Source organism: Poecilia reticulata, chromosome 6 (genome assembly GCF_904066995.2).
Source record: "Poecilia reticulata chromosome 6, P_reticulata-male-v2, whole genome shotgun sequence".
NCBI lineage: Eukaryota > Metazoa > Chordata > Actinopteri > Cyprinodontiformes > Poeciliidae > Poecilia > Poecilia reticulata.
The window spans coordinates 30329423-30342305 of NC_088835.1; the positions used below are offsets into that span (position 1 = coordinate 30329423).

The 12883-nt window shown below is 37.4% G+C and overlaps 1 protein-coding gene across 1 annotated transcript in view; it reads left to right on the forward strand.

The window, feature by feature from the left end:
• Nucleotides 1-868: 868 nt before the first annotated feature.
• The window catches only part of nrn1la (neuritin 1-like a), a 59978-nt gene continuing 47963 nt past the window's right edge, over nt 869-12883 (forward strand). The window contains exon 1 of the mRNA XM_008436540.3: nt 869-1073. Coding sequence (XP_008434762.1) covers nt 1016-1073 — 58 coding nt within the window. The 5' untranslated portion in view covers nt 869-1015. The remainder of the gene's footprint in view (nt 1074-12883) is intronic.

Sequence of the window (12883 nt, forward strand, 5' to 3'; positions counted from 1 at the left end):
AACTAAATATTTAGTGTCAAACTAAATAGTATGTGAAATATTTGGTTTTGAAGATAAAAATTTATTTAGTTTTTAGCTAAAAATTATAGTTTCAACATTTCACACTCGGAGATTTTCTTGTTTCCAGAAAATGTTTGAAATATCACATTTTCTGAGTTTTGCTCACAAATTTGGACGTTTGAAACCCAGAAATTTCCACAGAAATTATTTTTTGTCTTAATTGTATCCAGTTATAAAATTTAATTGCAATCTAGAAAATTCAAAAAAAAAATTAGACAGGGAAATTTTAAAACTATTTTCAAAAATATTTGTGAAATATTCTCTTTCTATCAAATTTCAACTTTCCAAACTGCGAAATTCTTTTTCTAAATTTTTTTAGATTAATCTCAAAATTTGAGTTTTCTGTAGCAAATTTACAACTTTTAAAACATAAAAATCTGTTTTTTTCTCAAACTTTTCTGAGATGAATCCCCAAATTGAATTTATTTTCTAGTAAACTTGCACATTTTCAACTTTTTTTTTTTTTACTGTAAAATTTCTGAATGTTTTTTTCTAGCCAATTTTCAACTTTTTCCTGTTTTTTTTTTCCTCCAGAAAATTAGTGGGGTTTTGGCTCAAATTTACTTTTTTATTGTATCTACTACTAATACTCCATTGTATCGCTGACTGAGGTATGGAGGGAACAACCGGCAGGAAACCAGGAGAACGTGAGTCAGTTTGTTAATGCAGAGCATCTGAGCTCATCAGGGACTCTGCTGTAGACCTTCCTCCTCCTCCTCCTCCTCCTCCTCCTCCTCCTCCTCCTCCTCCTCCTCCTCCTCCTCCTCCTCCTCCTCCTTTCAGCGGATGAGCAGCAGCGGATGCTCTCAGAGCGGAGAAAGCGCTGCAGCTGCAGGAGGAGAACTCAGTGTAACCAGCCGTCCTTCCTCCTCTTCCTCCTGAAGAATAGACTCACTCTGGAGTTCAGGACAGAAGCTGAAACTTGTGGGTCCGGAGGACGAACTTTCGGCTCGGCATGGCGTCTCTGCTGAACTCCGCCTGCCTCATCTTCTTGCCTGTTGCTCTGCTTCTCAGTGAGTACCAAACCGGTTCCGGTTCGGTTCCGCGGCGGGGCTGATCTGATCTGGGAGCTCCATCACTGCGCAGCGATCCGCGTTAAAAAGCTGCAGGTGCTTCATGGTTGTTGGTGCAGCAGCTGGAAGAGGAGGAGGAGGAGGATGAAGCTTCGTTTATAAATCTGCAACCCTAAATGACAAATTAATAATTTTACTCGCGTTTTAAAAGTTTAAGTCATAAATGTTCCATTTAATTTATAAGAAGCTATAAATAATTAATGTTTATCAGAAACTAACCTAAGTTTAGAGTGTTCGTTTTTTCTGCTCACAATGTTCCTCACGCTGCGCAGATATACGGAATACCGAAAATGTCAAAATGTCATTGTTGAGGGAATCAATTACATCAGAATTAAAAGATATAGAATATATCACTTATTTTTGCTGTATATTTTTGCTGCTGTTCTTGAAGATCTTAAAATAATGTCAGCTGTAAATATGGCTTGTTAATTAGACCCTGATGCCTAATTGAACAACCCACAGGTCTTTTAGCCTCTCTTACTCACTTGGATGACAGATAATATTAGAAAACAATACTGACATATGCATTTCAAAAAATGCCTTTCAGTTAAGGATGAATAATTATATAATCTGATTTCTTGCACTTTTTTATGAACATGCAACCTAAAATGGCAAATTAATCACTTTTCTCACATTTTAAAAGTTGATTTAAGTTATAAATGTTAAATTTCATTTACAAGAGGCTATAACCCAAGTTTAGAGCATTTCTTTTTTTCTGTTAATGTTCCTCATACTGTGAAATATGCGGAAAGCTGAAAATGCCAAAAATCCATTAAGTAAATCAATTACTACAATCTTTACATCAGAATTAAAACAAATGGGGAGAACATATTAATTAAATAATGGGAAGTTGATTACATTCACTAAGTATTTTGTTCCTGTTTTGATCTTGAAGAGCATAAAATAATGTCAGCTGCCAACATGGCTCGTTAAATAGACCCTGATACCTGATTGGCTAACCAATAGGACTTTTACCTCCTCCCACTGACTTGAAAAACAGATTAGAATAACATTTAGATTAGAAAACTATACTGATATAAAAATACTAAATATTTCTATAAATCATCATTTAATTTGCTTCCAGTTTTTATCATATTATAATATATTTTTGGAATTATTAAAGAATTAATTTATTGATACCTAAAAAAACAAAGCGTCACTTTCGGACTTCCATACATCTCTTGGCTAAATACATGCAGTCAATGATGACATCTAAAAGATAAATGGTGACAAACAAAAATTTGTGTTGTTGTTGCTGACTATCATAAAACTCTTCGTTCCTCCTCTTCCAGAAGCTTCGGCTGCTTTTGGATTCATCTACCGATCGTAAATCCCCTCATCAATAACCGAAAGGTTGCCAGGTCTTGTGAAAACATTGAACAAAACGCCAGATTAGCTTGTTTTGTGTGTTTGAGGGAAGCAGAGGGGATGGATTCAGTCGGATTCACCTGGAAGGTTTTCCTTTTCTTTCAAACGCTGAAATTAAATGACGTTTCTTTTAAACATTCATACAGAAACTGCCAGGCTCTGGATTAAGATTTTACGACTGCTTGACTGATTTACGTTGAATGCGTCGTGCTTGGACTGGACGCATTAACTGGTTTCTAAGATGGTTCACGAGAGCCAGGCTAGGTAGAAAAATATTTTCAAACATTACAAATTTGCTACAAAAACTCAGGAAATTTTAGATTAATTTCATATGTTTTCTAGAAAAACTGGAAATTTTTGAGTTTGAAATTCTGAAATTTCCACTTTTTTCCCCTCAAAACTTTTTCAGCTTAATCTCAAAATTTCTAGAAAATTGAAACTCATAAAATTTCCAGTCTAATTTTTTTAATTTTTAAACTTAGAAATTTCCAATTTTTTTTTTTTAAATCAAATTTCTGAGATTTATCTTAAAGGTTCCTTATTTTTTCCAGCCAATTTTTAAACCTTTCCAAGTCCAAAATTTACTTTGACTTTTCTTGAAAATTTCTGAGAATAATCTCAAAATTTCTGAGTTTTTTAGTGGAAATTTGCTGCACCGTTTTCAGCATTTGCAGATTTTGGGACAAAATTCTGTTGGTGTATTTTTTGTTGTTGTTGTTTTTCTTTTTTGCAGCTTAAATCTTGGTCTTGGTTGGATTCCCATTTCTCTGATTTCCTTTCACTCTGTATTGAACAGCTGGTTCTGTGCGAGTATTTTCTCCAGTCTGTAATTTAAAAGGTTTGCTGTGTTTAGTTTGGTGTCTTTGTTTGTTGAGGTGATGACTGAATCTTATTCATTCTGAGTTTATGTGACATATTTAAAAATAATTTATGAACTTGTGTTTTTCATATCTAGAGCACGTTACATATATGTTTACGCAGTTTTTCAGTGATGCATTAAATCCTCCTTCTGATGGTGAACTCAGGCGTAACAAACTACATTTAACAGGGTGCAGATACTTTTTCACACAGGGCCTGTAAATTTGTATGTTTCCCTCCTTGTTAATAATAAACATGTTGTGACGACTTCGTCAAGGCGGAGCTTCAGAAAGACCTGCAGTTTTTAAAGAGACAGAGGCCCAATTTCACGCTGTTCAATTACAAAGTCAAATTTCTTTCAAGTCATGTTCAGTATAGAGCTTTTTCTTTAACAACTATTGTTTGTGCTATAAATGATTTAGGTTTTTCCATTTCAGTAGTCAGTTATAGACGCATAAATACCCAAAATAATTAACATTTATCAGACTTTTACATTTCTGCCAAAATATATGGGACTTTTAAAATTAAAAACCCACAAATTTTCTGGAAATCAACAAGGAAAATATTGAAAATTTGCTGGAAGAAACTCGACCTTAATTTCACAAATTTTCACAAGTTTATAAACTCAAAAAATTTGCCAAAAAAAAAATTCTATAAATCTTAGCAATTTTGTAGAAAAATCGTAGAAGTTTCTCAGTTTAAGTAAAAAAATTTGCTAGAAAAAAGTCAGAAATTTTTTGATTAATCTCAGAAATTTCCAAGAAAAAACTTTAAAATTTTCAAGAGTCAAAAGTTTTCGACCTTTCAAACTCAGAAATTTCCACGTTTTTCTAGAGCAGTGGTTCTGAACCTGGGTTCGATCGAACCCCAGGGGTTCGTTGGAGCCTCTGCTGCGGAGGTAAACACACACTTGTGTAAAGTCGTGATGACGCGCCGCTTTGCCATCACTTGCTGCAGAGGATCACGTTACATTGCTTAGCCAATCAGAGGATCCCGTTACATTGCTTAGCCAATCAGAGGATCACGTTACATTGTTTAGCCAATCAGAGGATCACGTTACATTGCTTAGCCAATCAGAGGATCACGTTACATTGCTTAGCCAATCAGAGGATCACGTTACATTGCTTAGCCAATCAGAGGATCACGTTACATTGCTTAGCCAATCAGAGGATCACGTTACATTGCTTAGCCAATCAGAGGATCACCTTACATTGCTTAGCCAATCAGAGCTGCGGATGAGCCCTGATTGATGGAGCTCCACTCTCAGCATGGATTTGAACTTTTGTCTTTAATTACTTCAGCAAAGCTCAGTTTTTACCAAATTCTATAGTCTAAATCAGGGGTCCCCAACTACGGCCCGCGGGCCGGATCCGGCCCGCCTCCACATTTGGTCCGGCCCCCTGAACAATACCAGAGAGGTTCAGATTTTTTTTTTCATATATTGTATTTTTCGGTTTATATGTGGATTTTTCTTCAACCACCAGGGGGCTCTTGAGCAGGAAGTGTGTCCCGTAAACTGTGGGTGTTTTGTTTTGCATGACGCATTGCTGCCATCTGTTGGACTTTTGGGGGAACTGCTCGACTTTTATGTTATGTACGGTTGTTTGCTAGCGGTAGAGCAGATGAACACACGTGTCTGTTATGAACGCCGCATTCCAGGTCGAGTTCTTCGAAGCAATGCCTGTAGTAGCAGCTTATACTTCAAAACGAGCCTTTATGTTAACATATGATAAAATAAGTAACTTGTTTATTGAATTAGTTTTGGAAATACCTGCGGGCGATTTGAATATGTGCTACGTCATTGCTAACTAGCAGGCTGCTAAGATTTCTTAGGTCGTTATGTAGCATTGCAGCTCATAGCATTCTGAGGTAGCTGTTGTATCAGTTGAACTGAGTATCTGAATGTAAAACACTAATGTAAGCTGCTCTGAGCTCATCCTGAGTTGTTTGTGTTTTGACAGTTTCACTCCATTCTACATGGAAATAAAGGAAGAACTAATTAATCCTGACTCGTGTGAAAGGAGTTTGGCTGATTAGTTTTGGTACAAGACACCATAGTGAGACCATTACAAAGTGAATCTTTGAAAATAAAAGAAAGCTCCCATTAAAACGGAATTAGGTTTTAATAGGGAATTGAAATTTGAGAATGTTGTTGATCAGTTAAATAGCATTGAGGGGAAATGCTATTTAACAGTTTTTTAAATAATACTGAGATCATTATGAGAATTTGAGGTATAGATATTAGGATCCAGTAGATGGCAGTAGTGCAACAATAATGAATGCAGGCTGCTCTTGAAATCTAAAGAAGAAGAAGAAGAAGAAAGCGCCCATTTTCATTTAGCACATGCTAGTAGCAACACGAAGGATCAGCACTTTTACTGTTAGTTACCGTACGGAAACTACCGTAATCAGTTCAGTTAAATCTAAACTTGGCAACTTTTCTTTTTCAACCGTAATAAATGTGATATTCAATTGACCTGTTATTACTCAGATTTTGGGTGTCCGCCCCCCTCTGCTGCATCGTTGTGGAAAACCTGGAGCGGCAGAGAAATCTGCGGCTTATATGTGTATGTTTACTGGAAAAAAAAAAAAACTTTGGGGTTGTGGCTTATAGTCCGGTTCGGCTCATAGTTAGGAAAATACGGACTATAATCCTTCCTGGATTTTTTTCTGTGAAGAACCCAGAGAATGTTATCTGATTGTGCTTTCTGGAAAACAATACATTTTTACATTTAGGCACTCCTGCAATCGTCACACTTTTTCTGTTACAAACTGACTCCGGCCCCCAACCAGAGAAGGGAAAAGTTATGTGGCCCTCACAGGAAAAAGTTTGGGGACCCCTGATCTAAATCTTTTCAGGGTTGGTACTGCCTCTAGTGGCGTGGGGGTGGTAACACAGCTAATATAATTACATTACTAAATCAGAATATCGCAAAGTATTTTGTGTGTCGGGGGACCCCGGGGGGGGCGGTTGGAATAAGAAGAGTTCAGTGAATGCGCATATGCAACTGGTGGGTTCGGTACCTCAAAAAAGGTTAAGAACCACTGATCTAGAATATTTCTGTGATAACAAAGGTTTTTGATCTTTTCTAGCAAATTTTTTACTTTTCAAATTTTCTAGAAAAAATAGACAATTTCTGAAATTTTGGCTGAAATGTACAACTTTCTGAAATGTTTTAAAAACCAACTTTTTCTATCTGCAGTAGTCCTAATACTGGCCAAAGACTTTTCTGCCAAATTTCAGTAAAACAGTTCAACTGAACTTTGATCAGCGATTTAACTCCCTAACTTTCTTTTAGTTGCTGAAGAGAATAATGTTTCCCTCCTGAGCCTCTTTAGCAACAAGTTCTGGACACAATATGTTAAAATATGTTTACATAAACATGGCATCATGTTTGATTATTTATCAGAATAAAATGTATAAGATTTCAACAGTTTTAGCATCTATAATTCAGTGGTTGACGTTCTGCTGCAGACATGGATCAGTTTCCCCCGGGATGAAAAGACAGAAGAGAAAAAACTTCCTGCTGATGGAAATAAATGATAAATGAATCACATCTGTCCCTCTGCTGCTCTGCAGGATCTCCAAAAACTCAGCTGACCAGGAAACGCTGCTGCTGCTGCTGCTTTCTGTTTATTAGGAGACACTCAGTCACATTGTCTGGTTTTTAGAGCAAAACTGATTGAAATTGATGCAGTTTTACTGAATTTAAAGAAAGAAATTACATTAAATGCAGTTGTTGGCTTCAGAAAAAGTTTTACATGTGTATCTATATGGAGATATTTTACAGCTCTGACATGTTTTGATTTAATTCGCAGCAGTAAAAAAAAATAATCCTCATTAAAACCAATTTAAAAGTCACTGGAAAAACCGCCTGCCTTCTTCCTTTTCCTGTATTTCTGCCCTGGTGTTGCGTTTCTCCACAGACACTTTCATCCTACAAATCCAAACTTTCTCTCATCTCTGCTCCTTTCATCATTTCGTTTTTGCTCCTTCTCGCTCATCTCTGTCCTCCTTCTGTCCTTTTTCATCATGAATTTACTGAAACTGGTAAATCCAGGAAAAGGAATACTGTTCAAGCCTAAATCTACACTTTTTATGCTCCAAAATAATTTTTTTTTATTATATTTACCAGAAGAAATCCATAAAATTAAGACAAAAAAATTATTTTATGCTTAATATTGATCAAGATCTGCCTCAAACTCATGATGATATTTTGATGCTGATGTGTTAAAATATTTACTTTTTCCTATTTGTAAAACCGAAACCAAGTATAACTTAACAAGATTCTCAATATTTCTCATTTTAATCCAGCTTTATGTAGAAATTCTCATAAAATTAGGATTTTATTCTGGAAATATAGCTTTATTGTTGTATTAGGATTTTATTCTGGTAATTAAAAGGTTCATCATTGTGTTCATACTGACCATAAAATTGGAATTATGACAACAATAAATTTGCTAAATGGAAACACGGCAATCTAAAAAAAAAAAAAAAAATCTAAATTTTTTCCCAAAACGTTTTTGTGCTAAAATGATGTGGTTTTTCCATTGTTTTGAAATTGATTTATTTCATAAAATTACAATGGAAAACTTTTTTTCACATCATTTGATTCATGTGATCATCAGTCGGATGTTACTACTGGCGAAAACCACAAAGAAGACAACAGGAAGTGGTTGGAGGATGTTTTTTATTGCGTGAACAAACATATTCTTGTGTGATTTACATATATGTTATTATTATTATTATTTTTGTTATGTCTGTAGGTTGTGGGGAATTAAAATCAAAGTCACAATCTTGGCAAAATAAAGCTAATTCTGATTCTTCTGCACTGAACTCTGCAACATAATAATGACTTAAAACAAACAACTAACACTTTATTTAATTAAAAAAAAAATCTGAATGAACCAGATTATATGAAGAACTTATAAAAAGTTTTGGTTAAAGAGAACAACTCATTTTAGCTGCTGCAGTGCTAGCAGTTAGCACAGTGACGCAAAAGTTGTTTAGCTAAGAAAGAGACAATATAAACAGCTGTTTTACGCAAGAGCGACTAAAATATTTAATAAAATATTAAATTTAACTGTTATAAAACTTGGCACAGTAAAGATTTACATGTCAGATTAGCTACTGGCTTAGTTAGCATGACACTTAGCACACATAATATGGAACATATTGCCCTTAAAGTTAGCAATAACATAATGATGATGTAAAAAATATTATTTAAAACTCAATTCAGTTCAGTTTTATATGTGCTCCTATGAGGAAATGTTAGCTTAGCGGTTAGCATGACTTTACTGAAGGACAGTAAAATATCTTCCAGGCCATCAAGTTCTTCATAAAATGGACAGAAAAGCTGCATTGCAAATGTAGTTTCTGATCCAGTTTCAGTGGAAATGAATGTTTTGAAAAGTTTCTGTCCTTTATTTGTCTCAGTATTTCGTCTCCAGACAGAAGTTGATGTGTTTTCAGCAGCAGCTTGTTCCTTCCAAGGTTGAACAAAATGAGCAGAACTATATGCAGTTATTAAAATATCTTATCCTTTATGTTCACTCCAATCAGTCTAGACAGCTTCTCCAGCCTTTTAAAGGCTGAAGAGCCTTTGTTGAATAGTTCTAGAAGTTTTGTATGCAAGAATCCAATCACAATACACCAATAATCACGTTTTGATTATTTTATTTCCTTCCAGTGAGCTTTAACAGCTTCTTCTGACATGTAGCTGCAGATTTGCATGCATGTTGTTGCTCGCACCTCATTAGATGTTTGGATAATTGCAGGAAGAAGTGCATGATGCATCCTACCTGCTTCCTCTTCGCCTTCATCCTTCAGCCTGTTATGTCACATCTTCATCCTTCCTTTCATCTCCTCCCCCGTCTCTCTTTAAGTGTGGCTCTCATCTTCCTCTAAAACCCCCATCACCCTTTAAATGATAAGCGGTGAAACACAGACACATAGAAAGCAAAAAAAAAAAAACTGTATGGAAGGTAATATTTGTGTCTGACTGCTGTCCAGGTATCAGCTGATGTGGGTTCATCAGACTGTAGAAAGGCTACAGAGAAGAGTTTGGCTGTTTGCTCTGTGTCTCTATAGCTACGTTCACCCAGCAGGCAAATGCAACCTGCGTCTGACTTTTCCGCTGCAGTCTGAACGGCCCAATTCCGATCTTTTCTCCCCACAAAAGTTCAGATTTCTGCCTCTTCCTTTTGTCACGTGAAATCGGATGCATATCCCATAATTTTGGGAGTTTCTGCTGTCAGAACGGTCATGTTGCATTTTACATCTTTAACGTGAGACATGCGACATGTGGTTAATTTTTTCTTAGCTTCCTGTGTCTACATTCATCAGATGTTTCCACAACTGATCATCTGGTAGACTTGGTTTGATAGGGAATTTTTCAGCTGCTCCGGTTCATTTTCTAACTGCACTTTGTCAAACCAACTAAACCCTTTGAGCGCAACCTGTTCCCCTCCTCGCCTGTGGGGGCGCTGCACCAACAACCACTAAAGGAAACGACACGAAAACCGACACAAAGACACTGATGGATGGAAACAAATAATGGAGCGGCGACAGATTTTGTAGGATTTCTCCTTTGTCTTTGGTAAAGAGCACATGTCATTTCTCCTGCTAATGCTAGTTAGCTAGCTAGTGTTAGTTTTGGTTGTCCTCGGCATTCACCAAGCGGTAAATGCCAAGCAGTCTCTGGTCCCCTTGGCATTCACATATGCATTCAGAATTGAGAAGTTTGTAGGTGGACCAGAGTTTGATTACCTGTTCACACCTCCCCAAAAAACCGGACTTTCTAGACAAACAAACTAGAGTTTGATTAAAGCATACGAAACCGGTCCAGTGGGAACCCACCCTTAAAAATCAATCCACAGACGGCGGCGTCCATTATTACTTCCGTAAACAGAGCGCTGCTGTTTACGTGTGATGTTTGTTATTCTTCTGTGTATTCAGGTCGCTTTGGGGTCAAAAATCGGTCACGTACAAGTTCGTTTGCGGTTGCATTTAGTTAGCAGTGAACGACCACGCAGGAAAATCTGGTGCATTCATACATTCAAACTTTGATGTGGACCAAAAACCTCAAACCTGTTTGCTTGAAGTTAACTCTGGTTTGATTTGAATGCATATATGAACACAAAGTCAACCAGAGACCGTTCCAAAAGCAGGAAGTGGACCTCGGTGCAGGGCATTCTGGGTAAAAGAAACAAAAACATGAGGCAGCTTAACTGTAGTGGGAGAAATGACCTGCAGACAAAAGACAAATCCTTCAACCACTAAAATGTTATTTACATTTGTGAAGATGGAAGTTGGTCTCAGTGTCTTCAGAAGTTTTCTTGTCGTTTTCTGCAGTGGTTCTTGGTGCAGCGCCCCCACAGGCCAGGAGGGGAAAGAAAACCACAGCAGCTAAAAATGTAACAAATGTTTCTTTAAAACAGTCATAATCTCTCAGACTTCTTTTTACTCTTCCACTGTATTTTGCTTTTTGTCCCTCTTTGTTTGCCTCATTAAGTTCATTCCTTACCTTCCTAATGTTTTGCTATTTATTTGTTTTAGGAATCTCAGATCTGGCTCTGTTTTGAATTATTTCTGTATTTTATTCATGTTTTTCCTGTTTGTGAATTTCTTTGCCAACTTTTGCTTGAATCGTGACCAATTCTTAGATCTGGTTTTGGTTTGTTCTCTGCTGGTTTCTGTCGTTGTTTCCCTGGCTACCTGCCAAGTCGATCAGCCATTTTCTCTCACTTCCTGTTCATTCATTCTGCTCATTAGACCCATTTCTGCTCACTAACTTTACTACCCAACATGATAACTAAAGCGAACCTCATGCAGTCCAGAGGCATCGAATGAAGGAGTAAACAAAAGGTCCTGCAGAGCGCAAAGTTCAAGGAAGCTGGAATATTTAAAGCAGGAGTTCAAACTGGAAGGAAGAGAGCAGAGCAATCCCACGATGACCTGCTGACCACATCAGTAGAACCACAAAGCAAAGTACACAGACTCAGATTAAGAAAAAAGTCAAACAACGCCTGTTCAAGGTCAGCGGGTCTCACTCTGGCATGTTTCCATCACTGCAGACAAGATTTTATTGACTTGAGTTCACCTACAAGGAACCAGAAACTATCTATCTTCTATCAGCTTTGGGGATTTTATGGTTTATTTCAACTATTGTTTTTCCACTGCGCTTGTTTGGAGCTTGGACTATTAACGCAGGCAGTTGTACACCTTTTTAGAGGAAGTCTCATCTATTCACAGGTGTGGCTGGTACTTCCACTAATACGCCAATAGATGAGAAGATTTTTTCTTAAGCTTTCAGTTTAATAAAATTCAGCATCTTTATTGAAGCTTCAGTTATCAACTGTTAAGTACTTCAAGTAGTTAGAGGTTTATGTTCATGCTCTTATTTTGACGTTGCTTATGACCGTTTACGCAGCAGTTCCATTTCCTCTTCTCACATTTTCTCCCAATAACTTTATTTCAAACAAGAATCACACAGGAACAAAATGACATTGGAGCCTGAGCTGGTATTGTGTTTGTTCAGTGGTTTAGCAGAAATAGGTTGTCGGGTTTGAACTGCCAATTTTTCCAACTTTCAACCATCACTAAGAACAATTTAATGCAATGGGGTGAACACATCGAGTCTGTACGGTTGGATTTAAAAAAAATAAAACTTGTGCACTCACAAATTGTTCTGGAAATAATGAGTGTGTTTTTAGGGATTTCCAGGAGCCGTGTCCTTCTGGATGGAAGCGGACAGGAACTGAAATGACAACATGAAGGCAACACAAAGGAAAAATGAGCGACGTCTCATGGAGCAAGGCAGAGAGAGAGATCAGGACTTGAATTTATCAAGGCTGCCAGGCAAAAAGGCAGAGCATCATGGATCACCGGCCGCAGCCTCTGGACAATTCAATTTAAGGTGATCTGAAGCCGACAGAAGAGGGCCTGCCGACGCGCCCCACCTCTGGAAACTTTGGCTAAAAGCCGGCGCAGAGTAGAGAGATGCGGCTAATGCATCAAACTTTGTGAGGCTGTAAATCCATTTTCCACTTTGGCTTGAGGTGAGAGTTTGATGGGAGGAAATAACCGGAGACAAGGAGGCGTGTCGCTGCAGATGATGAAGTTCATCAGTGAAAATGTAACCAGGCATCCTGAGATGAGATGGAGTTTGTGGCAGCAATGCATGTCCAGATCAGAGTAAAATGTGTTCAACAGCGTTGAAGTTCAGGTAAAAAGCTTTCGCCTCTGGTTCATAAATGCTCATATCGCAGAAATATGAAGATCCTTTTGCCTCTCTGTCGCCTGAATGATTAATAAGATCCAACATGAAGAGTTTTGACTGACTTCAGCTCGTCTGAGTGAGAAGGTGTTAAATCCTGGCCTGTGTGAAACGGTTTCACCAACAGTTTTAACCAATGGAACAATTCAACGCAGTGGCCACGTCCAACCCAAAGGGGGCAGCAATGAGACGGTTTCCAGTCACGTTTTGCAGAATTAAACAACTTTAATCAAAAATGTAATAACA